General features: G+C 46.5%; 1 protein-coding gene across 1 annotated transcript in view; it reads left to right on the top strand.

Annotated features, from left to right (window-relative positions):
- The window catches only part of LOC134411576 (arylacetamide deacetylase-like 3), a 50,709-nt gene extending 44,213 nt beyond the window's left edge, over positions 1 to 6,496 (top strand). The window contains exon 2 of the mRNA XM_063145441.1: positions 5,665 to 6,496. Within this exon, the coding sequence (XP_063001511.1) occupies positions 5,665 to 6,476 (812 nt within the window). The 3' untranslated portion in view covers positions 6,477 to 6,496. The remainder of the gene's footprint in view (positions 1 to 5,664) is intronic.
- Positions 6,497 to 25,724: the final 19,228 nt, after the last annotated feature.

Here is a 25,724-nt window from a genome sequence, read left to right as displayed (position 1 = left end):
GGTAATTGATTCCATTGTCGTACTGCTCTAACAGTCAGGAAGTTTTTCCTGATGTCCAGCTGGAATCTGGCTTCCTTTAACTTGAGCCCAGTATTCCGTGTCCTGCATTCTGGGAAGATCGAGAAGAGATCCTGGTCCTCCTCTGTGTGACAACCTTTTAAGTATTTGAAGAGTGCTCTCATGTCTCCCCTCAATCTTCTCTTCTCCAGGCTAAACATGCCCAATTCTTTCAGTCTCTCTTCATAGGGCTTTGTTTCCAGACCCCTGATCATCCTGGTTGCCCTCCTCTGAACATGGAGTAATAGGCTCAAGTGACAGGAAGCCAGATTCAGGCTGGACATCAGGAAAAGCTTCCTGACTGTTAGAGCAGTATGGCAATGAACCAATGACCTAGGGAGGTAGTGAGCTCTCCCACAATACAGGCATTCTAGAAACAGCCAGTCAGCCATCTGTCAGATATGCTTTAAGATGGATTCCTGCATTGAGCAGGGGGTTGGACTCGATGGCTTTAGAGGCCCCTTCCATCTATACTATTTATTGATTCTATGATTCTAACACTTGGATGACTGGACCTGCTCTAGGGTTGCAAAACCTGTGACCCACCAAGCCACATGCCACTATGAACTGTGATTTGCCATGTGTTTGATGACTCCCCTGTTTGTGTCATTCAAGATAGGCTGTAAAACTAGGAAGGTTACTGAGCCAATGGAAGGTCACTATATAAGCCTGGTGGCCTGCCTTCCAAATTTGATGATGATGATGATGATGATGATGATGATGATGATGATGATGAGCATTTATATACCACCCCATAGCTGAAGCTATTTGGGCAGTTTGCAAAAGTTAAAAACAATATTAAAAACCAATATACAAAGTTTAAAAACATAAAAAGCATAAAAACAACAATATCCTTATAAAAACAGCTATTCTGGGGTCTGTTAAAAACAAACACACTCAGCATACATTGTTAAATGCTGTTAAATGCCTGTTAAATGCCTGGGAGAAGAGAAAGGTCTTAACCTGGCCTTTAATGACCTGCTCAAACTAATTTCTAATACATCCCTCTCTCTCTTCCTCCTCCACTTTCTCTCTCACTTTTTTGTTATGAACAGGGGGATGTTTTAGAGAAACTGGGTCTCTACAGTTGTGTAGGTTTTTTACGATTTGCACTGCAAGGATTCCTACCCTCCACGGATTCATCACTTCTCATTCAGAACAAGAAATTTGATGAGGTGCCAGTGAGGATTTATCAGTCTAAAACCCAAACTGCAAGAAAACAGAAAGCTGTCGTTTTCTTCCATGGAGGGGCTGGTGTTTATGGATCCATTGGTAAGAAAAACTCCATGTATATGTGATGATAGGGCAAACAATTAGGTACAATGTTTTTGCTAAATTAAATAAAAATGGAAAAAATCACTGACTGAAGGCCTTCCCTGTAAACTCCCTGTTATGCCCTGACGTGGAATCATAGAATCATAGAATAGCAGAGTTGGAAGGGGCCTCCAAGGCCATCAAGTCCAACCCCCTGCTAAATGCAGGAATCTACCCTAAAGCATCCCTGACAGATGGTTGTCCAGCTGGCTTTTGAAGGCCTCTAGGGTGGGAGACCCCTCAACCTAGAGTGACCCTATGAAAAGGAGGACAGGGCTCCTGCATCTTTAACAGTTGTATTGAACAGGGAATTTCAGAAGGTGTCATTTGTATATGCGGGGAACCTGGTGAAATTCCCTCTTCATCACTGCAGTTAAAGCTGCAGGTGCCCTGCCCTCTTTTAAATCTGGTCACTCTGGTATAGCTCCTGCAGCTTTAACTGTTGTGATGAAGAGGGGATTTCACCAGGTTCTCCATACATACAAATGTCACCTGCTGAAATTTCCTTTTTTATGCAACTGTTAAAGGTACGGGAGCCCTGTCCTACTTTTCATAGGGTCACCCTACTGAAGGCACATGAGAAAGGCACGTCTGGGTCAGGTCAATGCTTGGAGGGGAGACCACTAGGGAACCGCACGGAGCCACCCTGAACTCCACCCACCCTGGCACCCACCCTCCCAGCCTTCGCCCCCCCCCCCCGCCGATGGGCACAGCGCTCCTACAAGCGCTGTGCCAGGTCCGCGGCTTTTCGTAGCTCCTCGCGAGTAAACGAGGAGCCGCAAAAAGCTGCGGAAGTCCCTAGACGTTCCCCAGCTCCGACCTGAGGCCGGAGCTGGGGAAAAGGTGCGCCATAAGCGAATTCGCTTATGGCGCATTGGAGGAGACCTCAGCGCGGCCTATCTCCGGATTCCCCTGTGCGTCATCTGGACGCACAGAAGGGAAGCTGTGACAGAAGGCACGCTAAGGCCTCGTCTAGGAAGGCCCATAAGGTTTATCCCAGGATCATCCCAGGTTCGTCCCTGCAGGAGTGCTGGATGCCCTGTGTGGCACTTAGATGAACAGGTTTGACCACAGGTCAATCCTGGGATAAACCTTAGGTCTAGCTACAGCCTGAAACAAAGCAAACTATTCTAATCGTTGTAGGAGAAGAGAAGTGGACGGACGGTTACAACAGCTGGCATTGCTTAGCCTGGAAAAAGGAGGCTGAGGGGAGACATGATAGAGGTGTACGCAATTATTTATGGTGTGGAGAATGTGAATAGGGAGACATTTTTCTCGTTCTCCCATATTGCTAGAACCCAGAGTTAACTCATAAAGCTGATTGGTGGGAGACTCAGGACTGAACAAAGGAAGGACTTCTTCACACAGCACATAGTGAAAGTATGGCATCCGCTATCACAACGGCCACTAATTTGGGTGGCTTTAAAAGGGGGGTGGAGAAGTCTATCATTGGCTACTAGCCCTGATGACTATGTGCTGCCTCCAAAATCTGGGGCAGGAAGCCTGTAGGCACCAGTTGCTGGAGAACATGAGTGGGAGGGTCCTGTTGCACTCCTGTCCTACTTGTGGGTCCTGGTCAACAGCTGATTGAGCCCTGTGTGACCAGAGTGCTGGACTAGGTGGACCCTCGGACTGATCCAGCATCAGGGCACTTCTTACGTTCTTATGACTTTGGAATTGGAGGAAAGCTGGAGACTGCCCTGTGATGGACGAGATGCTAGCCAGAGCAGTTTCTGCAGTGCCCTATCAGTTGCGCTCCACTACTTGGCAGAGGCTGTAAATTGACCAATCCGGCAACCAGGATATGGCTTGTTTTCTTGTTTGACCTTCCATGCATCCTGACTTGAAAAATGCTCACTTTCAGATTTGTTCGAAAGAATTGTGCGGCACATTGCCAAAGAGGGCGACTCACTGGTTGTATCTGTTGGGTAAGTGCCATCTCCACACTGCTATTGCTTGTGATAAGTGTTGTGCTGAGATCTATCCACCGGATTCCTGCTGGTTTTCTTCCCCTGCAAAGGTGGCTTTTGTGTTTCTGCCTCTTTCTCAGGGCTCTTTAGGATTTCTTTTAACTTTCTCACGATAGTCTTTTGAGGTTCTTTTATCATAGCAATGTAGCCAAGAGTGCCGTTTCGCTTCTGCTTTTTATTACGCATCTTTCCAAAGGTCACAGATTCACCAGGTAGCCAGCTGCACATCCTAAGCTGAAACACTCCCATGGCAGGAGCTGCACCATGACATCTTCCCTTCAGTTTTCATTGAAACATGGGAAGCCAGGGGCCCTGCAGACGGCTGAGGGTTTACTGTACTCACTTGCTTACTGTACAAACTACTCACACACAAACTAAATTACACAGAAGAATCCTGCACTGCTTAAGGCCAGACCTAAACCAAGGAGGCTAAGCCATTTTGAAAACGGTTGAAAACTGTATATGGAGTGTGTCATGGGCCCAACAGTTGTCAATGCTATTATTTATAAAGCATATTATAGCAGTAGTGTAGATCCTGTCTCACCTTGAGTCCTCCGTCCAGTTCTGGGCTCCACAATTCAAAAAGGACGCAGCCAAGCTGGAGCGTGTTCAGAGGAGGGCAACCAGGATGATCAGGGGCCTGGAAACAAAGCCCTGTGAGGAGAGAGTGAAAGAACTGGGCATGTTTAGACACAATACTCTAGATGAGGCCTAACCAGGGCCAAATAGGGAGGAACTAGTACCTCACGTGATTTGGAAGATCTCTCCCTTGCCCCGGTATCTTGCCCTCCACTTTGGGCCTGCTTTTTCTGTGGTCCAGGGCTGAGCCCAAGACTGTGGAACATGTGGCCCTTTGCCGCGATAACCTGTGCGGAGCCGGGAGCCATGCACGGGGCACAGTGCTCCTCAGAAGCACTGTGTCCATTGGGGTAGGGGGGGAGTGGGTAAATGAAGTTAAATTTTTTTACAAAACCTTATCTTGGCACATAACCGTTCGTGCGCTCCGTCTTCTTTAAAAAAAAATTAAAATGGCGGGCGTATCTCCAAATACAGCAGCAGCACCTAACTAACTCCTCTTCCCACGAACGCAAAACCCACAAGACGCTGAGAGCTCAAAGCTCTGAGGGTGCCTCTGCATTAGTCCCTCCCTCCAACGCTGGGATTGGAGGATGCTTCACGAGGTGATCAATTCTCATCAGGATTGGGAGTTGAATGTGCCTGTCATCACTTAAAAAAACAAAAAAACGTCGGTTTACCCGCTGTCCCTGTTTGTTTACCCGACTTTTCCAAAAATTCTAGCAAGCGAACCGCAGCACGCAGAGAGCTGAGAGTAGGCTCAAAATGACCCCCATCCATGACTCTCTAAGCACAATAAGTTTCAGAAAGATAGCTTAAAAAACAATACAGTTATCCCCTATTCTTTTCCGCAATGCAATCCTATGGGTGAAATTTTTCAAAATGGTGATCGGATCGCTCGGCGTAAAGAGAAGCGCTCCACCAATGGCCGCTTCTCTTCGCCTTGCTTCTACGGGTCCCCGGTCCGCTTCTACTCCACCTCTGGGCAAGGCAGAGCAGGCCAATTCACTTCTGATTCGCCGCTTCTAATCGGAGCGGAGCACACCCCTAGTTTCTATAAAATAGTATATCCAGTTATAAATGTAATTGACCCAACTAACTGGAAATACAAAAGGCCATTTAGATTCATATGAACTTTATTGATGACATACATATGCATTACTGAATTCTTTTACACATTTATTATTTATTTAATTTTGCACTTATATCCCACCTTTTTTCCTCCAAGGAACCCAAGGCAGCGTACATAATCCTCTTCCTCTTCTCCATGTTATCCTCACAACAACAACCCTGTGAGATGGGTTGGGCTGAGAGTGTGTGACTGGCCCAAGGTCACCCAGTGGGTTTCCATGGCTGAGTGGGGACAAGAACCCGGATCGCCCAACTCACAGTCCAACACTGTACCCACTACACCACACTGACTCTCAGGACAGCATATCTTTGTAAGACTTTTTGCCATTCCTGATTATTCTGATTTCTTTTCTTGGTGCTTATTTGTAATAATTTATATACTTTGCTTTAAAGCCAGACATTGCCAGACTTAAAATTCACCCATTGAAATCAATGAGATATTAGTCATGTAAGTTGCTAAAATGTAAGTAAGTCTCAATTGAAATTCCCGACACCATTATTCTGAATTGTGTCCCACATAAGACATAAATGATTATTTATTTAAAGGTGTTATGTAAAATGTCTAATGACATTTTTTTGAAGGAATAAATTCTTTCGTACTTCACATTTGCTCAAGAGCTAAGAGTAACAATCTTTGTTCCCCTTAGATATGGTCTTGGACCAGAAAATCCTTATCCAAACCAGTACGCTGAATGTCTAAAGGCCACCGTCCACTTTCTGAAGCACACTGAAGATTATCATGTAGATGCTTCCCGTGTTATCATTGCAGGGGACAGCATGGGAGCAAATTTGGCAGCAAGGGTTTGCCAATTGCTGGTGGACAGAAAAGATCTCCCAAAAGTTCATGCTCAGGTTTTGATCTATCCAGTACTGCAGGGAATGGACTTTGATTTGCCTTCATATCAACAGAATGCCAGAGTTCCATTTTTGTGGCGGGACATGATTGCCTATTTCTGCTGCCTTTTCTTCAACGAGAAGACATCGTTGGTAGGTGAGATCATTGAGGGTTGCCATGTTCCTCCGGAGATGAGGCTGAAATATCGGAAATGGGTGAATGGAGACCTCATTCCTGAAAAATTCAAGGTCAGAGGCTACAAACCACGAGATCCAGCCTCATATAAATTTAAACCGGAGGTGTACGAAGAAATGAAGCAACTGTTGGAAGTAACAGCTTCACCACTTTTTGCCGAAGATGCCATCATCAGTAAGCTCCCACAGGCATGCATTTTGACCTGCGAGTTTGATGTACTCCGAGATGACGGGCTGTTGTACAAGAAACGACTGGAGGACAATGGCGTGCCAGTCAAGTGGACCCACCTTGAGACTGGCGTGCATGGAGCATTGATCTTATTTGGCTATGGGATAATGTCCCTTCCATCATCAAAACCGATGGTGCACAACTTTGCAAAGTTTGTCAAGAACTTGTGAGGCAAATAACAAACTTGGCAGAATTTCCCCCAAATGCTCTCCACTATGTTTGTTTGGGTTGTGGCTTCTCTCTCTCTCTCTCTCTCTCTCTCTCTCTCTCTCTCTCATACACACACACACACACACACACACACACACACACTGGTCCTATACAAAGCAAAATCCGGGCTGTTGTGGAGAATGGTGGCCACGTTGCCAACACCATTTCTATTGCTGCTGTCACTTGCAGCAGCACCTCAAAGAAGAAAAATAAGACCATAGGAAAAAAAGTTGCTGCCTTTGCTCTAGAGGTACATAGTGATACGTAGCGGCCCACAGCCCCTGGAAAACCCTCCCTTGTGTGGTTCAGGAGGCAGGTAAAGTAATGATTTTTAAACGCCTCCTAAAAACATAACTTTTTAAACAAGCCTCCCCTGGACTGTAATTTATTCTGGTTTTATGTGATACTAAAGTTTTAATCTGGATTGTATGGTTTTAATGGTAAACTGCCCAGAGAGCTTAGGCTGTTGGGCAGTACAAATATTTAATAAATAAATAAATAATAAATGATATGTCAAGCCCTAAATGACAAGATTTTTACAGCACCTTGTGACCTATGCTTGTGTTGTTGTTGTTTATTCGTTCAGTAGCTTCCGACTCTTCATGACCAGTCCACGCCAGAGCCTTCTGTCGGCAGTCGCTCCCCCTAGCTCCCCCAAGGTCAAGTCTGTCACCTCCAGAATATCATCCCTCCATCTTGCCCTTGGTCGGCCCCTCTTCCTTTTGCCTACCACTTTCCCTAGCATCAGAATCTTCTCCAGGGTGTTCTGTCTTCTCATTATGTGCCCAAAGTACTTCAGTTTTGCCTTTAGTATCATTCCTTCAAGTGAGCAGTCTGGCTTTATTTCCTGGAGTATGGACTGGTTTGATCTTCTTGCGGTCCAAGGCACTCTCAGAATTTTCCTCCCACACCACATTTCAAAAGCATCTATCTTCCTTCGCTCAGCCTAAGCATAAGACCTATGCTTAGGGTGACCATATTTTGGAAACTAAAAAAGAAGACACCTTGAGCCCACTCTTGGTCCCATGTCTGACTCTATAGGCATCACACCTCTGGATCCTTAGCAATGGAAAGAAGACCATGGTCAGCAGCAATACAAAGAAAGGCCGGAACGGATGCCTATTTTCACAATGTTAGATATGGATCTTTCCCTTCTTTTATCCAAATATTTCCTGAATTTACACTGCCAGGGTACGGAGAACAGAAATCACAATCAGACGGCGAAATGCTCTGCTCAAAGAAAACTGGGTAGAAGATAACTCAGAAGCTATCAACTTCCTTTGGCCTACCATACAGAACAATCCTATGACGACTCAGAAATAACTCCCATTGATTTCAATAAAGCTAGGCTGACCAACAGACCCGGAAATGCCCGGAGTCCTCCAGCAAAACAAGGCTTGGCTGGGGCAACTGGGGCCAGGGGTGAATTTACCAGGCAAAACAGGCACCTGGCAGTGACGGTCAAGCCATGTTTTTCAGCCACTTGCTTTTCTCAGGAAGAAATACCAAATCTCACGAGACTTCCGGCAAGACTTCCAGCATCCTGGAAGTATCGCGAGATTTGAGACTTCTGGGAAGATGCACCAAAAACACCTCGACTGGCTATCTGTGTAGCAGCAGCAGCGGGGCCAGCGGACACCAGGATCAGGCCAGCAGCAGCATTGGTGGCAGCGGTGGCATCGCCACCAGACCAGCAGAGGTATGCAGCTTGGTCCTCCTTCTCCAGACGTGGTGCATACTCAGCTGCCAAGGCCTGCTCCCCCCCCGGCCCCGGACTCCAGCCAGCCGTCCGCAGCTGCGTGGTGAACACAGCATGCCTGGTGCCCTCGGTGGACAGGGGAGACAAAGTTCTTTCTGGGGGTCTCTGGAGAAACGCGCGGCCTTCCCTCCGCTGGGCACCATGGGCTCCTGGAAAAAAATCCTCTCCTGCCCAGGAAAGAGCTTTTGTTTTATCCCAATAGCCGTGGGGGAAAGAACAACAGCTCCCCACTCCACCAGTCAGGTTACAAAAAAGGCGAATCAGTGCAATCAACAACCTTTTGCTTCATTTCTTTCCATGTTTTTATTTTGAAATATGGGCTTGGTATCATTTTGCTGCAGCAGTTGCTTTAATCTCTGTAGCAGGGCATATAGATAATTTCATTTCCCTTCACCAGTGTTCTTATGGCATTGTACTTTACCTCTTCACCTTATGTTTTATCACCTTAATTTCTCTTGAAGCTTTCCTTTTTCCTTTAATAGCAACAACTTATCTATCACTTTCACTTTCACTTTTATAGGTCTTTGCAACATCCTTAATATTATATCTACTGAATTATAAAATGATCAAGTTCCAGAGGGGTAGCCAGGTTTGTCTGTTGCAGCAAAAATAACAAAGAGTCTTGTGGTGTCTTAAAGTCTAACAATCTATATCATGGCATGCACTTTCATGGACACAGTCCTCTGCTGAATCACACGACTCTTCGTTAAAGTTACCAAGGATTCATGCGGTAGTATATATTAGGGATGTGCTCCGCTTCTAATCAGACCGGTGAATTAGAAGCGGAGCGGGGGGCTTTGCCTGCCCTTAAGGCGGAGGCGAAGAGGATTGGGGGGCCAGCGGAGCGTGGCGAAGAGGATCGAGGCGAAGGCGGATCCTTCGCCATGATCCGGAGCTCCGCCGGAAAGGTAAGTGGGGTTTACCGGGCCCTGCTGCTGTCGCTGTCGCCCATGCGGTGAAGACGGCAGGGCCAGGTAACCCCCCCGCCCTTCTCTCCCTTACCTGCCTCTGTCCGCGGTCTGTCAGCTTCTTAATTGAGCCCGCGGTTCAACCAGGAAGTCTGGGACCCTTGCGGCCCAGACTTTATTTTTTATTTATTTATTTATTTATTTATTACATTTTTATACCGCCCAATAGCCGAAGCTCTCTGGGCGGTTCACAAAAATTAAAACCACAGTAAAACACCCAACAGTTTAAAACACAATTACGAAATACAGTATAAAAAGCGCAACCAGGATAAAACCACACAGCAAAGTTGATATAGGATTAAAATACAGAGTTAAAACAGTAAAATTTAAATTTAAGTTAAAATTAAGTGTTAAAATACTGAGTGAATAAAAAGGTCTTCAGCTGGTTGAACCCCGGGCTCAATTGAAGAAGCCGACGGACCGCGGACGGAGGCAGGTAAGGGAGAGGAGGGGGGGTTTACCGGGCCCTGCCGCTGTCACTGCATGGGCGACAGCGAAAGCGGCAGGGCCCGGTAAACCCCACTTACCTTTCCGGCGGAGCTCCGGATCGAGGCGAAGGATCCGCCTTCACCTCGATCCCCTTCACCACGCTCCGCCGGCCCCCCAATCCTCTTCGCCTCCGCGTTAAGGGGAGGCAAAGCACCCCGCTCCGCTTCTAATTTGCCGGTCTGATTAGAAGAGGAGCACATCCCTACCTTTTAATAATGTGCTGCTTTTATTAATGTATTAGTTTTAAATGCTTAAATTAGTTATATGTATTTTGTGGTGTTTGCATTTGTGTTGTAGCCCACCTTGATCCAGAGGGAGAGGCAGGTAACAAATAAATAAAATTGTTATTATTATTATTGTTATTATTATTATTATTATTATTATTTAGGTATTAAATAACATTAAGGACAAGATGGTGCCCTGTGGTACCCCAGAGTTCAACTGCCATTAGGCTGAAGTACATTCCCCCGATGCTGTTTTCTGGAACCAACCCTGCAAGTATGAGCTGAACCATTGAAAAACAGGGCCTCCAACCCCCAACACATGGAGGCATTCCAGGAGGTATCAAAAGCCGCTGAGAGGTCAAGGAGTAGTAACCTAGTAACCAGGAGTGGTCCTCCCTGTCCCTCTCTCAAAGGTCATCTATCAGGGCAACCAAGGCTGATTCCATCCCAAAACCAGACCTGAACTCAGACTGGAATGAGTTCAGTCTCTGTCAAGCACCTTAATCAAAAATGGGTTGTTTGCGACCAGACAATAGTTAACATAGATTTCTGGATCAGGGGAGGATATTTTTTGTCCCGTTTTTTATCACTTGGCAAGTTTGGTTTGACACTGGCTGATCTCACCTTTTACGGATGCATGTTGTTTCATTTATTTATTTATTTATTTATTTATTACATTTCTATACCGCCCAATAGCCGGAGCTATCTCTCTGTGTGTGTGTGTGTGTGTGTGTGTGTGTGTGTGTGTACGTGATGAACTGTGCGTTTCCCCACTTTTATTCTGTTTAAAATGATCTATTGATCAATGCTTTCTGATTTTACCTGTTTTATTTATGTGTGAATAGTGATGGCCAAATCTAATTATTTCACTTTCTCCCACAATTTTTTTTAAAATTTAAATCTCAAATTCTTTCTCTCCGAAACAAGAAAAAGTTTGCAAATATTATTTTTTTGGAAAAGTTCTCATCAAAACCAAACTGAAATGAAATCTTTACACATACTGGGCAAGTTCAATGCATACAGCTATTACCAGCATGCAGAAGACCAAATTTGCTGTGTGCAATATATTTGTTAAGGATATGGAGCCTGTCAGAAAAAAGAAAGAAGCAGAAACCCTAATTAAGCACTAACATGGTTAATGCACAGGGATTTAAACCCAGAGTTTTGTGAGCTTAGCACTCAAAGCTGTGGGCCTGGATTGACATATTTATTTATTTATTTATTTATTTATTTATTACATTTATATCCTGCCTTTTTCCCTCCAATGAACCCAAAGCAGCGTGCATAATCCTCCTCCTCTCCATTTTTATCCTTACAACAACAACCCTGTGAGGTAGGTCAGGCTGAGAGTCTGTGAGTGGCCCAAGGTCACCCAGGGCCTTGCTAGACCTACCTTTCAATCTCAGCGTGTGGAGGGGCCAGCCTGCGCTAGAAGTAGTGCGGGTTGTCACTCCTGTCTACACGTGACACGCGACGGGGTAACGGAAAGCCCCATCGTGCCAGCCATTTTTTACATTTAAAGGGGCCATGTGCGCAGGAGTGCATCAACGAGAAGGTAGCTTTAAAAAAAGGCTTACCCACTCCCCCTGCCCCAATTTCCCCTCCCTGCAATGTCTGGTGCCCCCCACCCACCTGCCATGTCCAAACGCCCCCTCCCGCCATGTCTGATCGCCCCCCGCCCACCATGTCCAATTGCCTGCCCGATTGCCCCCCTGCCCATCTGCCCGCTATGTCTGTTCACCCCCCCACACGATCACTCGCTGCCTGCCTGACCGCCATGTCCAATTGCCCCCTGCCCACTATGTCTGATCGCCCCCTGCCCACCATGTCCGATCGCCTGCCTGATTGCCTCCCTGCCCATCCGCCTGCCATGTCTGATCGCCCCCCCACCCGACTGCCCCCCTGCCCATCTGCCTGCCATGTCCGATCTCCCCCACCCGATCACCCCATGTCCAATTGCCCCCCACCCGCCATGTGCATTTGCCCCCCTGCCTGCCATGTCTGATCGTCTGCCTGATCCCCCTTGCCCGTCCGCCTGCCATGTTCGATAGCCCCCCACACTATCACCCCCTGCCTGCCTGCCCGCCCGCCATGTCCAATTGCCCCCCACCCGCCATGTCCAATCGCCCCCAGCCCGCCATGTCCGATCACCTCCCTCCCGCAATGTCCAATTGCCCCCCACCCGCCATGTCCGATCGCCCACCCTGCCTGCCATATCCGATAGCCTGCCCGATCGCACACCTGCCCATCTGCCTGCCATGTCCAATCGCACCCCCACCCGATCGCTCCACTGCCCATCTGCCCGCCATGTCCGATTGCCCCCCACGCGATCACCCCTGCCTGCCCACCCACCATATCCAATTGCCCCCTTCCCGCCATGTCCAATTGCCCCCCGCCTGCCATGTCTGATCTCCCCCTGCCTGCCCGCCCACTATGTCCAATCGCCCCCTGCCCACCATGTCCGATCGCCCCCCTGCCCGCCATGTCCGATCGCCTGCCCGATTGCCCCCCTGCCCGTCTGCCTGCCTTGTCCGATCACCCCCCCATCCAATCGCCGCCCTGCCCGTCCGCCCGCCAAGTCCGAACGCCCCCCCACGTGATCACCCCCTGCCTGCCCGACCACCAGACATGTCCAATTGCCCCCACCCGCCATGTCCGATCACCCCCTGCCTGCCATGTCCAATCGCCTGCCTAATCGCCACCATGCACATCCGCCCGCCATGTCCAATGCCCCCCCACGCGATCACCCCCTGCATGCCCGACCACAATGTCCAATCGCCCCCGCCCACCATGTCCAATCGCCATGTCCGATCACCCCCTGCCTGCCATGTCCAATCGCCTGCCCGATCGCCACCATGCTCATCTGCCCGCCATGTCCAATCGCCCCCCCCACGCGAACACCCCCTGCATTAGGGGTGTGCACGGACCCCCCGCACTGCTTCACTTCCAGATCTGCGATTTGTGGATCGGGCTGCTTCGCTAGGCCCCCGCTCTGCCCATGCCCGCTCCGCTCCGCTGCGGAGCTCCGGATCCAGATCGGAGCCCCATTTCCCCCCCCCCCCATAGGCTTGCATTAAGCTTAAAAAGTATACAACTTTTTTTCTGTGAAAGTTAGAAACCTCACGTTTGGCACCATGACACCTCATGGAGGTATAAACACGCATGCCAAGACAAGGCAATCCCATCATCCCCTGAATTTTGGGGAATTTATGAAAATCCAACACCCCATTCACACCCCTTTCGATAGCTCCGTCAATTTGCACGTTAAAAACCTCAAACTCTCCACCATGATAGCTTATCCAGGGATACACACGCATGCCCAGACTCAAGGCAGTCCCATCATCCCCTGATTTTTGGGGAATTTATGAAAATCCAAAACCCCATTCACACCCCTTTCGATAGCTCCGTCAACTTGCACGTTAAAAACCTCAAACTCACCACCATGATAGCTTATCCAGGGATACACACGCACGCCCAGACTCAAGGCAGTCCCATCATCCCCTGTTTTTTGGCGGGGCTTAAACCTGCAGACCTCTCAATGGGGCCGTTTCAAAGGAAATCCCAACATGCCATGAATTGGGGAGTAGAGATCATCAACCTAATATGAATCTTCTTCCACACTTGAAAAATGGATTTGGAACTTCCAAAACTCCAAGTGAGCGCAGGAAGGACTTCTCCCCTGAGTCAAAGCCACACACACACAACATCCCTGCGAGGCGGGCAGGGGAGGAGAGAGGGAAGGCAGGCAGGCAGCAGACATTTCTGGGGGCATAAGGAAGTGAGCCAAGAATAAGCCAGTAATGCATATAAAATGGAATAAATAAATAAATAAACAAAGGAGGGGTGGAATTAAAAGCAGCAGTGTTGTTGAATAAACAACAAGAAGAACTTTTAAAAAAAGGCTATATCTGTGTTTTACCAGCAATAGGGGGACGTGCCCAGGGGAGGGGAAAGCAGCTGCCAGTTCAACTCATGAAAGCCATTGCTTCACCACGAGAGCTGAGGAGTAGAACTCTCACTTCAACTCATGATAGGCATTGCTCCACCGGGTTACTCTCTTTGGAGGGCTCTGATTGCCCTCCAAGTACAGGAGAGAGTGGGGGCACGTCCACATGGGATGCCCTAGGGGAGCTCATCCCCTTGCACCACATCTTTTCAGTTGTTCCCCAAAGTTAGGGTGGGTAGTAGTGCTGTGTTTCTATCTCTTATTATTGGCTTAGTATATGATTTCAGGTTGTGTTTGTGCATTTGGTGGGGCTACTGTTTTAAAAAACACTGGGAAAAGTCCGTTCAGGCTAAGAAAGAGAAGTTCCCAGAATCCCAAGTTACCCGTTTTGCCTATCCCCTCCTCCAACTTTGGGATCATGTGATCATGACCGGGAGTTGACTCTGCCCCTCAGCCCTTCGGAAAAGGTATTTTCCCGACGGTTTTTAAAAAAATTCTAGCACACGAACTGCAGTATGCAGAGAGCTGAGAGTAGGCTCAAAATGACCCCCATCCATGACTCTCCAAGCACAAGAATTTTCAGAAAGATAGCTTCAAAAACAACACACTTATCCCCCTTTCTTTTCCGCAATGCAATCCTATGGGCAAAATGTTTCAAGATGGCGATCGGATCGGACCGCGGAAACCGGAGCGCTCCAAAAATGGGTGCTTCTCTTCGCCTTACTTCTAAGGGTCCGCGGTCCGCTTCTACTCCGCATCTGGGCAAGGCGGAGCAGGCCAATTCACTCCTGCTTCTGCGCTTCTAATCGGAGCGGAGCACATGCCTACCCTGCATGCCCGACCACAATGTCCAATAGTCCCCTGCCTGCCACGTCCAATCGCCTGCCCGATCGCCCCCCTGCCGGTCCGCCTGCCATGTCCGATCGCTATGTTCGATCACCATGTCCAATCGCCTGCCCACCATGTCCGATCCCCCTTTGCCCCCTCCAGCCACAATCTCCGATCCCTCCAGCTGCGATCTCCCCTCCCTGGCTCCGCTCTTTGCCCCATCTCTCCCGCCGGGTCCGCTCTTCCCCCCCAGCCCCCATCTCACTCCCCTCGTGATTTCCCAGACCAGCCCAATGGCCACAGTGCTCCTGTGGAGCACTTTGCCCAGTGCGTGGCTTCTCCCGGCTACTCACAAGTAAGCCGCGTAGCTAGGAAAAGCCGTGGAACCGGCTAGACCTTCCGCAGCCCCGGACTCAGCCCGGGGCTGCTGAAATACCGGCCCACAACCAGTGCCGGTTATCCCAGGCTGAGGGAGGGATACAGAGGTGAGCCCGGGTATTCCACATTCCACACTATTCCACATTCATTGAATTCTCCCAGACAGAGGAATTCTCCCCACGCGACTATGCTAATCTTGATCTTCCTGTGGGTGTTTTTATTATAGGATGAAGCAAAGACAGTTCTAACAGTGGATTATTTTCACACACATATATCTGTGCCACTTTCGGTATGGGAACAGAGTGTCTCTGCTCCAGAAGCATCAGACAGAGACACGAAGGCAAACGGGCATTCCGCTTGGAACACTGGGCAAAATCCATCCATTTCGTGATTGTGGTTCTGCTCTCGGAAAAGCACAATGGTGCTCTCTTGCAAGATCATAGCAGCAACTCTCTTGACAGTGTCCATGTTCCCGGTCATGTTTGTGGTGTGTGCTGTCATCCAGTATGCCAAAGTCAGGCTTCCTCCTGGAATGGAGCAGCCATTAAAGATGCGCCTCTACCAAACTATATTAATCTTTATACTATTTTGGGTAAGTTTTCATTATCTTTAGACCTTGGAAGCCCATTGGGGAAATTTGATATACCAAGGTCTACCTTAGTAGTTTTACCACGGTCAATTAGCACTCGCTGGAACCTCCAGGTCCAGTGACGGTCTACCTGCCTGTCTGTTAATGGGGAGCAAAAGAAGAGAAAAACCATCACCTTTCCACCTCATTGTGGGCTGCTTGGATTATTTCTGAACTTCTTGGGTGATGGGGTGCCTCTTCAGGTATGAACCTTCCCATGCACTATGATCAAGATCTGAGGCCTTCCTCTGAGAGGGTGCTTCTATGAAATTGTGTAGGTTGGTAACAAGAGACAGAGCCTTCTCAGTTGTGACCCCACCAACTGTGGAATGCTCTCCTCAGGGAGGTCTGCCTGGCACCAACACTGTCATCTTTGTTCTAGCTATGTTAAGGCTTCCCTCTACTCCCAGGCCTTTGGTGGAATATGACCAGGACTTTTAATGTTAATTTGTGTATTGTGATCCTGGTAGTTTCACTTTTAATTATTTTCAACTGTTTCAATTTGTGTGTGTGTGCGTGTGTGTGTTTAAAGACGTTAAAGTTTGTAGATTATGTTTTGTCTTGTTGTGAACTGCCCAAAGCGCTTTGGCAATCGGCCAATATAGAAATGTAATGAATTAATTTCTTATAAATCATAGCCACTGTTGGAGGGAGGATACTGAAGTAATCTGATCTAGAAGGAACGTTTTCATGTCTTTATAAAGGGTTGGATACATTCACTTCAGATCACATCACCCGCTGCTATTTCCTCTGATCCATCAGGGCTCTTACGTTAAATTGTGCTCAATTCTTCAATGGGATTCTCCAATCAAAAATGTATGCAAAAATCCACATCCTAGGGGAAATAACATTAAAATGCATTATATTATGAAAATTACTTTCCAAAAAGGTATATATTAGGAAGGAATGCATACAAAAGGCATGAATTTTGAGAAATGTGCACAAAAATGGATTAAGAATTTTTGTGGAGACATTTTTTTTTATCTCTGTCTTTGGGATGGACTAAAGTTAGGACTAGGGAAAATCTCATCATTCAAGACAAATGAAATGTGATACCGGGAAACTGAGAAACTGACAGCAACCAAAATGGACAGAGTTGCATCTGGTTCACCTCCATGGGAACAGGGCAGGATCTACACTACTTTAAAATGTTTTATTATTGTTGTTGTTGTTGTTATTATTATTATTATTATTATTATTATTATTATTATTATTATAAAATTTATATACTCCGAGGGAAGCTCGGAGGGTGGCGACAAGGGAGAAGGCCTTCTCTGTGGTGGACCCCCAACTGTGGAACAATCTCCCTGACCATCTCCCTGCCTTGCGCCGACATTGTCATCTTTTCGGCACCAGGTCAAGACTTTTCTCTTCTGCCAGGCATTTAGCAATATGTAATGACCCTGGGACCCTGGGTCTGTTTTTTTGGCTCTTCATTTTTAAAGTTGTTGTACTGGTTTTAAATGTATGTGTGTTTTGCTTATTTTTGTAGTTTTTCACTCTTTGTATATTGTTTTTAAATGTTTTTATCTGATGTGAACCGCCCAGAGAGCTTCAGCTATGAGGCGGTATATGAATGCAATAAAATAAATAAATAAATAAATAAATAAATAAAATATACCGCCCCACAGCTGAAGCTCTCTGGGCAGTTTACAAAAGTTTATAACAGTATTGGCTACTGCTGGGGCCCAAGACACACACCATATATAGTTTTCAAACCATTTTCTAAATGTCATATCCTGATTGGTGTAGATCTGGCCCTGGATGCTAGAATAGATGGTTCCATGCCCGGAGCCAAAAGCTTTGTCTTATGGAATAAATAAGTAAATAAATAAATGAAGATTATTTTAATAATGAATTTGAACTATTCCTGAAAAGTCTAAAATTTGACTGAATTATTATAATGTTTCTAAAGTCTGGGAAAAACAGAAAGAAAGAAAGAAAGAAAGAAAGAAAGAAAGATAAGGAATTAAAAAAAGCCCAGGACCCCATGAACAATTCACATTAAATGTTACAGAGATGTGGAATGAGAGTGGTGAAATTGACCTATATGAAAGCTCCAGTTTAGATAGTGATTGTTTTGTGCCTATTGTAAATCCTTATGAGTTTGGGAGATTTTGTCCAATTTATCTGAAATCTGAAGCTCAGGTGGGACCACATTTTGAAACTGTATGAATTTTTCATTGTGCACATCCCCCCCCCCCAAAAATGTACACACATTGCTGAATGATTATTTGGGGTGTTGGGATACATTAGAAGCTAAAAAAAAAAAAATGCATGGCTTTTCGATTGCAAATTGCACTTGTGTTTGTGTTCAGGTCCAAGAGTAGGTGTTGAGTAAATTGTTCCAGAAGGAAAATAATGGAGTGAATTTCTCACACAAATCATAGTTGTGCCTACGGATGTGAATTGAAGTTGCCCATAACCAATAGTGCACCCAAAGAATGTGTGAGAGGAGTATCCTTCCTTCCTGAAGAAAGTTTAGTAATAAGGATTATGTAATTGCTATGTGGTTCTACTGGTGCTTAGCTAATCCTGCATTGACCAAGCAAAAAGATTTGGGGCAACCATGGTAGTCCTGCATTCAGGAGTTGGTGCTCATGTGAGCATTTAATGCTGCTGTAGGGAATGTGATTACTTTAAAAAGGCCTTTGATTGGCTGGAGTCCAAAAAAGACTGCAACTGAAAGCAATCCCCCCAAATAAATAAATAAATGAAAATAAAAGTGTTAGCATACAGAGTACTTCAAAGGTTGTCACATGGAACAGAGCCAGGACCTCTTCTCGATCTTCCCAGAATGCAGGATATCATAGAATCATAGAATAACAGAGTTGGAAGGGGACTACAAGGCCATCGAGTCCAACCCTGTGCTCAATGCAGGAATCCACCCTAAAGCTAGTGGTATGATCCGCTTCGCTTAGGATCGGAGAAGCAACTGCGAATTGGGGAGACCTCCTCCACCTGAGGCAGAGGAGAAGCAAATCGGGGGGCTGGAGAAGCATGGTGAAGAGAGGCAACCATAAGTGGAGCGCTTCTCTTTTCACAGAGCGATCCGCCCGCCATTTTGGATTTTTTCACCCATAGGATTGCATTGCAGAAAAGATTATTGGATAACTTTTTTGTTTTTCAAGCTATCTATTTGAAACTTGGTGTGCTTAGAGAGTCGAGGGTGGGGGTCATTTTGAGCCTATTTTCAGCACTCTGCATTGTGTAGTTTGCTTGCTATTATTATTATTTAAATAGGGTAAAAAAGTGGGAGAGGTACCTTTTTGAAGTGCTGAGAGGCAGATTCAACTCCCAGTCATGATCACCTGATGAAGCATCCTCCAATCCCAAAGTTGGAGGAGGGATAGGCAAAATGGGATACTTAGTAACTTGGGATACTGGGAAATTTTTCTTTCTTAGTCTCTGAACGGACTTTTGCCAGTTTTTTTTTAAAAAAACAGTAGCCCCATCAAACTCACAAACACAACCTGAAATCATATACTAAGCAAATAAATAACAGATAGGAAACACAGCACTGCTACCCACCCTAGCCTTGGTGAACAACTGAATAGATGTGGTTCAAGGGGATGAGGTCCCCTAGGGCATGTGGACGTGCCCAGTGCACACACACTGTCCTGTTCTTGGAGGGTCATCAGACCCCTCCAAAGATTAACCAGTGGAGACTGGAGAAGCTATGCCTGTCGTGAGTTGAAGTGACAGGTAGCTTCTTAAAGACTGCTACTTACTTAGGGCCAGTCAAATTGGCATATCCCCCTCCCCCTGGGCACGTCCACTTTCTTCTTACTGGTAAAAGACAGACATAGCCTTTTTAAAAAAAATTCTTGTTGTTGTTTATTCAGCAACACTGCTGCTTTTAATACCACCCCTCCTTTATTTATTTATTTATTTATTTATTTATTTATTATGTTTTATATTATACACCCCATAGCCCAAGCTCTCCTGGCTTTTCCTCTTCAGTGAAGTCAGGCAGGATTTCATTGTGGTTCAACTTCTTATTGTTGTTGTTGTTGTTGTTGTTGTTATTGTGATTAATATTAATTATTACTGCTATTATTAATGTTACTATTGTAGTTGTTGTTTAATAATGGCTGTGATCACAGTGCAGTCAATCAACTCTGAAACAAGGATCACAAAGCTTTACTCTTATCCTCCTAGCCTCCTAGTAGTTATGGGATGCAAAAGAAAAGGCATCTCTCTGTGCTGCTCCCACCTCACAGGGATGGTTTGCATTACTGGCTTTGAAACAGTCCTTGGCTCACTTCCTTGTGCCCCCAGAAATGTCTGCTCTGCTCCATGCCTGCCTTCCCGCCTCCGCCTGTGTGCTGTTTTTTTTGGGTATCTGCTGGGACTGACTCCCCCATAGATCTACGGCATCTCTGCCTGCCTCTCTGCCTGCCTGGTGCCTGGGAGCTGACTACATGATGGGCTTTGTGGTTCATGCCAACCAGCCTCCAGCATGCTTGCTCCCAGTCCTCCTCCTCTGTGCCCACCTCGCAGGGTTGGTTTGCAATGCATTACTGCTGGCTTTGAAACAAACAATCCTTGGCTCACTTCCTTGTGCCCTCAGAAATGTCTGCTGCCTGCCTGCCTGCCTGGCTTCCCCCCCCACCGGGGTGCTGCTGTGGTGGGGCATCTGCTGGGACTGACTCCCCCATTGATCTATGGCATATCTCTGCCTGCCTCTCTGCCTGCCTGGTGCCTGGGAGCTGTACTACATGATGGACTTTGTGGTTCAACCCCACAAGCCTCCAGCATGCTTGCTCCCAGTGCTGCCTGTCCTCCTCCTCTGTGCCCGCTGTGGTGGAACCCGAAAGGGTGGGTTCTCTTGGTTCGCTGAGTGGTGGTCACAAACTCTCAAGACACAATTTCTCTCTATTTAGAAGGTTTATTACGAGCAGCCTGCAGTGCTGCAAGGTGACAGTCCCAGAAGACCTGAGGAACTGCCCAACAATTTCAGGAAAGGTTAACATATTTATAGGGTCAGTTCTCCTCAGATACAATGGCAGAACTTTCTCACCAATCATAATACAGCTCTGCAATGCAATAACCAACGAGAAGCAAAGCATTTAGGCATGTACAGAGTTTAAGCATTTCTCTGACTAGAATGTCATAAACGGGTATTGCAATAGTTACAGGAAATACATCTCCATCTGTTTCGTTTTATCGGTTATCTTGCTTTGCAGACCTTACTCCGCCGTCTAACTGCTGGTGTTGACACCGTCTTGTGACATGGCATTTATGCATGTGCAAAGTGCAGATAATTCTAAGACTAGAAAAACAATACGTAGATTGGTATTGCAATCCTGGAACATCTGTTCCTTTGTGGTTACTACTCTTCCTGTCCTCGCTGGGAGGCTCACACTCTGACTAATGTGTCAACACTTCTTGTTGGTTGAGCTAGTGTTGCTCAATCTATTTTCAGCTACAGTTTACAACAAATTGCTATAGAACTTAATTTCTAATAGAAAGGGCTTACATCAAAACAGGGTGGGCACAGACAAAGCAGCCCATTCACACATTTCCACGACACCGCCTCGCAGGGATGGTTTGTGTGTGTCTTGCTTTGACTCAGGGGATAAGTCCTTCCTGCACTCACTTAGACTTTTTGAAGTTCCAAATCAATTTTCCAAGTGTTGAAGATGATTCATATTTAGGTTTATCTACTCCCCAAATCATGGCATGTTGGGATTTCCTTTGAAATGGCCATGAATAAAGCCCATTGAGCTGTCTGCAGCTTTAAAAATCCCTGAGATACTGGGGTGTCCGATTTTCAAAATTTCCCCAAAAAGCAGGGGAGGCTTCAGGCTTGGCATGCATGTGTATACATGCATCAGGTGTCATGGTGCCTAATTTGACATTTCTAACGTGAAAATTGATGGAGATATCGAAAGGGGTGTGAACTGGGGTTAGGGGTGAGGCGTTAGAGGTTAAAGCCCAACCAAAAATCAAGGGATGATGGGATTTGCTTGAAACTTGCCAGGAATGTGGCACTCAGCATATGTTCTTAAATGCTGTTAAATGCCTGTTAAATGCCTGGGAGAAGAGAAAGGTCTTAACCTGGCCTTTGATGACCTCCTCAAACTAATTTCTCATACATCCCCCTCTCTCTTCCTCCTCCCCTTTTCTCTCTCCCTTTTTTGTTGTGAACAGGGGGATGTTTTAGAGAAACTGGGTCTCTACAGTCGTGTAGGTTTTTTACGATTTGCACTGCAAGGATTCCCAAACTTCAGGGATTCATCACTTCTCATTCAGAACAAGACATTTGATGAGGTGCCAGTGAGGATTTATCAGTCTAAAACCCAAACTGCAAGAAAACAGAAAGCTGTCGTTTTCTTCCATGGAGGGGCTGGTGTTTATGGATCCATTGGTAAGAAAAACTCCATGTATATGTGATGATTGAGCAAACAATTAGGTACAATGTTTTTGCTAAATTAAATAAAAATGGAAAAAATCACTGACTGAAGGCCTTCCCTGTAAACTCCCTGTTATGCACTAAAATAGAATCATAGAATCATAGAATAGAAGAGTTGGAAGGGGCCTCCAAGGCCATTGAGTCCAATCCCCTGCTCAATGCAGGAATCCACCCTAAAGCATCCCTGACAGATAGTTGTCCAGCTGCCTCTTGAAGGCCCCTAGTGTGGGAGAGCCCACAACCTCCCCAGGTAACTGATTCCATTGTCGTACTGCTCTAACAGTCAGGAGGTTTTTCCTTATGTCCAGCTGAAATCTGGCTTCCTTTAACTTGAGCCCGTTATTCCGTGTCCTGTACTCTGGGAGGATCGAGAAGAGATCCTGGCCCTCCTCTGTTTGACAAACTTTCAAGTATTTGAAGAGTTCTCTCACGTCTCCCCTCAATCTTCTCTTCTCCGGGCTAAACAAGCCCAGTTCTTTCAATCTCTCTTCATAGGGCTTTGTTTCCAGACCCCTGATCATCCTGGTTGCCCTCCTCTAAACAAGCTCCAGCTTCTCTGAGTCCTACTTGAATTGTGGAGCCCAGAACTGGACGCAATACTCTAGATGAGGCCTAACCAGGGCAGAATAGAGAGGAACCAGTACCTCATGTGATTTGGAAGCTATACTTCTATTAATGCAGCCCAAAATAACATTTGCCTTTCTTGCAGCCATATCGTACTGTTGGCTCATATTCAGCTTGTGATCTACAACAATTCCAAGATCTTTCTCGTTTGTAGTATTGCTGAGCCAAGTGTCCCCCATCTTGTAACTGTGCATTTGGTTTCTATTCCCTAAATGTAGAACTTGGCATTTATCCCTATTAAATTTCATTCTGTTGTTTTCAGCCCAGGACTCCAGCCTATCAAGATCACTTTGAAGTTTGTTTCTGTCTTCCAGGGTATTAGCTATCCCACCCAATTTTGTGTCATCTGCAAATTTGATCAGCATTCCCTGCACCTCCTCATCCAAATCATTAATAAAAATGTTGAAGAGCACTGGGCCCAGGACTGAGCCCTGCGGCACCCCACTCGTTGCCTCTCCCCATTTTGAGAAGGTTCCTTTGATAAGTACTCTTTGGCTATAGCTAGACCTAAGGTTTATCCCTGGATCGTCCTGGGGTCAAACCTGTTTGACTAGGTGACACACAGGGGATCCAGTTCTCAGGAAGGGTCGAACCCTGGATGATCCCAGGATAAACTTTAGGTCTAGCTGTGGCCTTTGAGTCCGATTCTGTAGCCAACTGTGAATCCACCTAATAGTTGCTCCATCTAGCCCACTTTTAGCTAGTTTGTTAATCAGAATGTCATGTGGTACTTTGTCAAAAGCTTTGCTGAAGTCAAGATATATGACATCCACAGCATTCCCACAGTCCACAAGGGAGGTTACCCGATCAAAAAATGAGATCAAATTAGTCTGACAGGATTCGTTCCTGACAAATCCATGTTGGCTTCTAGCAATCACTGCATTGATTTCAAGGTGTTCTTTCTGTACTTTTTATATCTATATGCATTTTATTCCATCCTCCTTTTCCATCTGCTCCATTCCATTCCACCTCCCACTTGGTTTTAATCCTCCCCACCCTGTCAGTCAGCATTCCATGGACACTAACCTCTTTATGCTGCTTTGGGGGTCTCTTCCACTCTATTTTCTCTTTTTGTACTTCTGAAAACACAGAGGTGCTGTCTGCCTGTTGTGCACAGCTGTTGTTGTTTTGATTGCATTAATGGTGGCACTCAAAGAATTAAGTTGGAAATTGAATTCAGTACAATTTGTTGGAGACTGGGGCCGTAGCTAGACCTAAAGTTTATCCCAGGATCATCCCAGGTTTGTCCCTGCCGGAGTACTGGATGGCCTAAGTGGCACTTAGAGGAACAGGTTTGACCCCAGTTCAATCCTGGGATAAACCTTAGGTCTAGCTACAACCTGAAACAAAGAAAACTATTCTAATGGTTATAAGAGAAGAGAAGTGGACGGACGGTTACAGCAGCTGGCATTGCTTAGCCTGGAAAAAGGAGGCTGAGGGGAGACATGATAGAGGTGTACGCAATTATTTATGGTGTGGAGAATGTGTATAGGGAGACATTTTTCTCGTTCTCCCATATTGCTAGAACCCAGGGTTAACTCATAAAGCTGATTGGTGGGAGACTCAGGACTGAACAAATGAAAGACTTCTTCACACAGCACATAGTGAAAGTATGGCATCTGCTATCACAACGGCCACTAATTTGGGTGGCTTTAAAAGGGGGTGGAGAAGTCTATCAATGGCTACTAGCCCTGATGACTATGTGCTACCTCCAAAATCTGAGGCAGGAAGCCTGTAGGCACCAGTTGCTGGAGAACATGGGTGGGAGGGTCCTGTTGCAGTCCTGTCCTACTTGTGGGTCCTGGTCAACAGCTGATTGAGCCCTGTGTGACCAGAGTGCTGGACTAGGTGGACCCTCGGACTGATCCAGCATCAGGGCACTTCTTACGTTCTTATGGCTTTGGCAAAGTAACGACAGACATTTTTGGAACTGGAGGAAAGCTGGAGACTGCCCTGTGATGGACGAGATGCTCGCCAGAGCAGTTTCTGCAGGGCCCTATCAGTTGCGCTCCACTACTTGGCAGAGGCTGTAAATTGACCAATCCGGCAACCAGGATATGGTTTGTTTTCTTGTTTGATCTTCCATGCATCCTGACTTGAAAAATGCTCACTTTCAGATTTGTTCGAAAGAATTATGCGGCACATTGCCAAAGAGGGCGACTCGCTGGTTGTATCTGTTGGGTAAGTGCCATCTCCACACTGCTATTGCTTGTGATAAGTGTTGTGCTGAGATCTATCCACCGGATTCCTGCCGGTTTTCTTCCTCTGCAAAAGCGGCTTTTGTGTTTCTGCCTCTTTCTCAGGGCTCTTTAGGATTTCTTTAACTTTCTCACGATAGTCTTTTGAGGTTCTTTTATCATAGCAATGTAGCCAAGAGTGCCGTTTCGCTTCTGCTTTTTATTACGCATCTTTCCAAAGGTCACAGATTCACCAGGTAGCCAGCTGCACATCCTAAGCTGAAACATTCCCATGGCAGGAGCTGCACCATGACATCTTCCCTTCAGTTTTCATTGAAACATGGGAAGCCAGGGGCCCTGCAGACGGCTGAGGGTTTACTGTACTCACTTGCTTACTGTACAAATTACTCACAGAGCTGTTCAGAGGAGGGAAACCAGGATGATCAGGGGTCTGGAAAGAAAGCCCTGTGAGGAGAGACTGAAAGCACTGGGCATGTTTAGCCTGGTGAAGAGAAGATTGAGGGGAGAGATGATAGCACTCCTGAAATACTTCAAAGGTTGTCACACAGAGGAGGGCCAGGATCTCTTCTTGATCATCCCAGAGTCCAGGCATGGAACCATGGGCTCAAGTGACAGGAAGCCAGATTCCAGCTGGATATCAGGAAAAACTTCCTCCCTGTTAGAGCCAATGTAACCGATGACCTAAGGATTAGTGGGCTCTCCCACACTAGAGTCATTCAAGAGGCAGCTGGACAGCCATCTGTCAAGT

This window comes from Elgaria multicarinata, chromosome 20, assembly GCF_023053635.1.
Source record: "Elgaria multicarinata webbii isolate HBS135686 ecotype San Diego chromosome 20, rElgMul1.1.pri, whole genome shotgun sequence".
NCBI lineage: Eukaryota > Metazoa > Chordata > Lepidosauria > Squamata > Anguidae > Elgaria > Elgaria multicarinata.
Note: the sequence above shows the minus strand (reverse complement) of the source record. Positions and strands in the feature narration are given on the sequence as shown.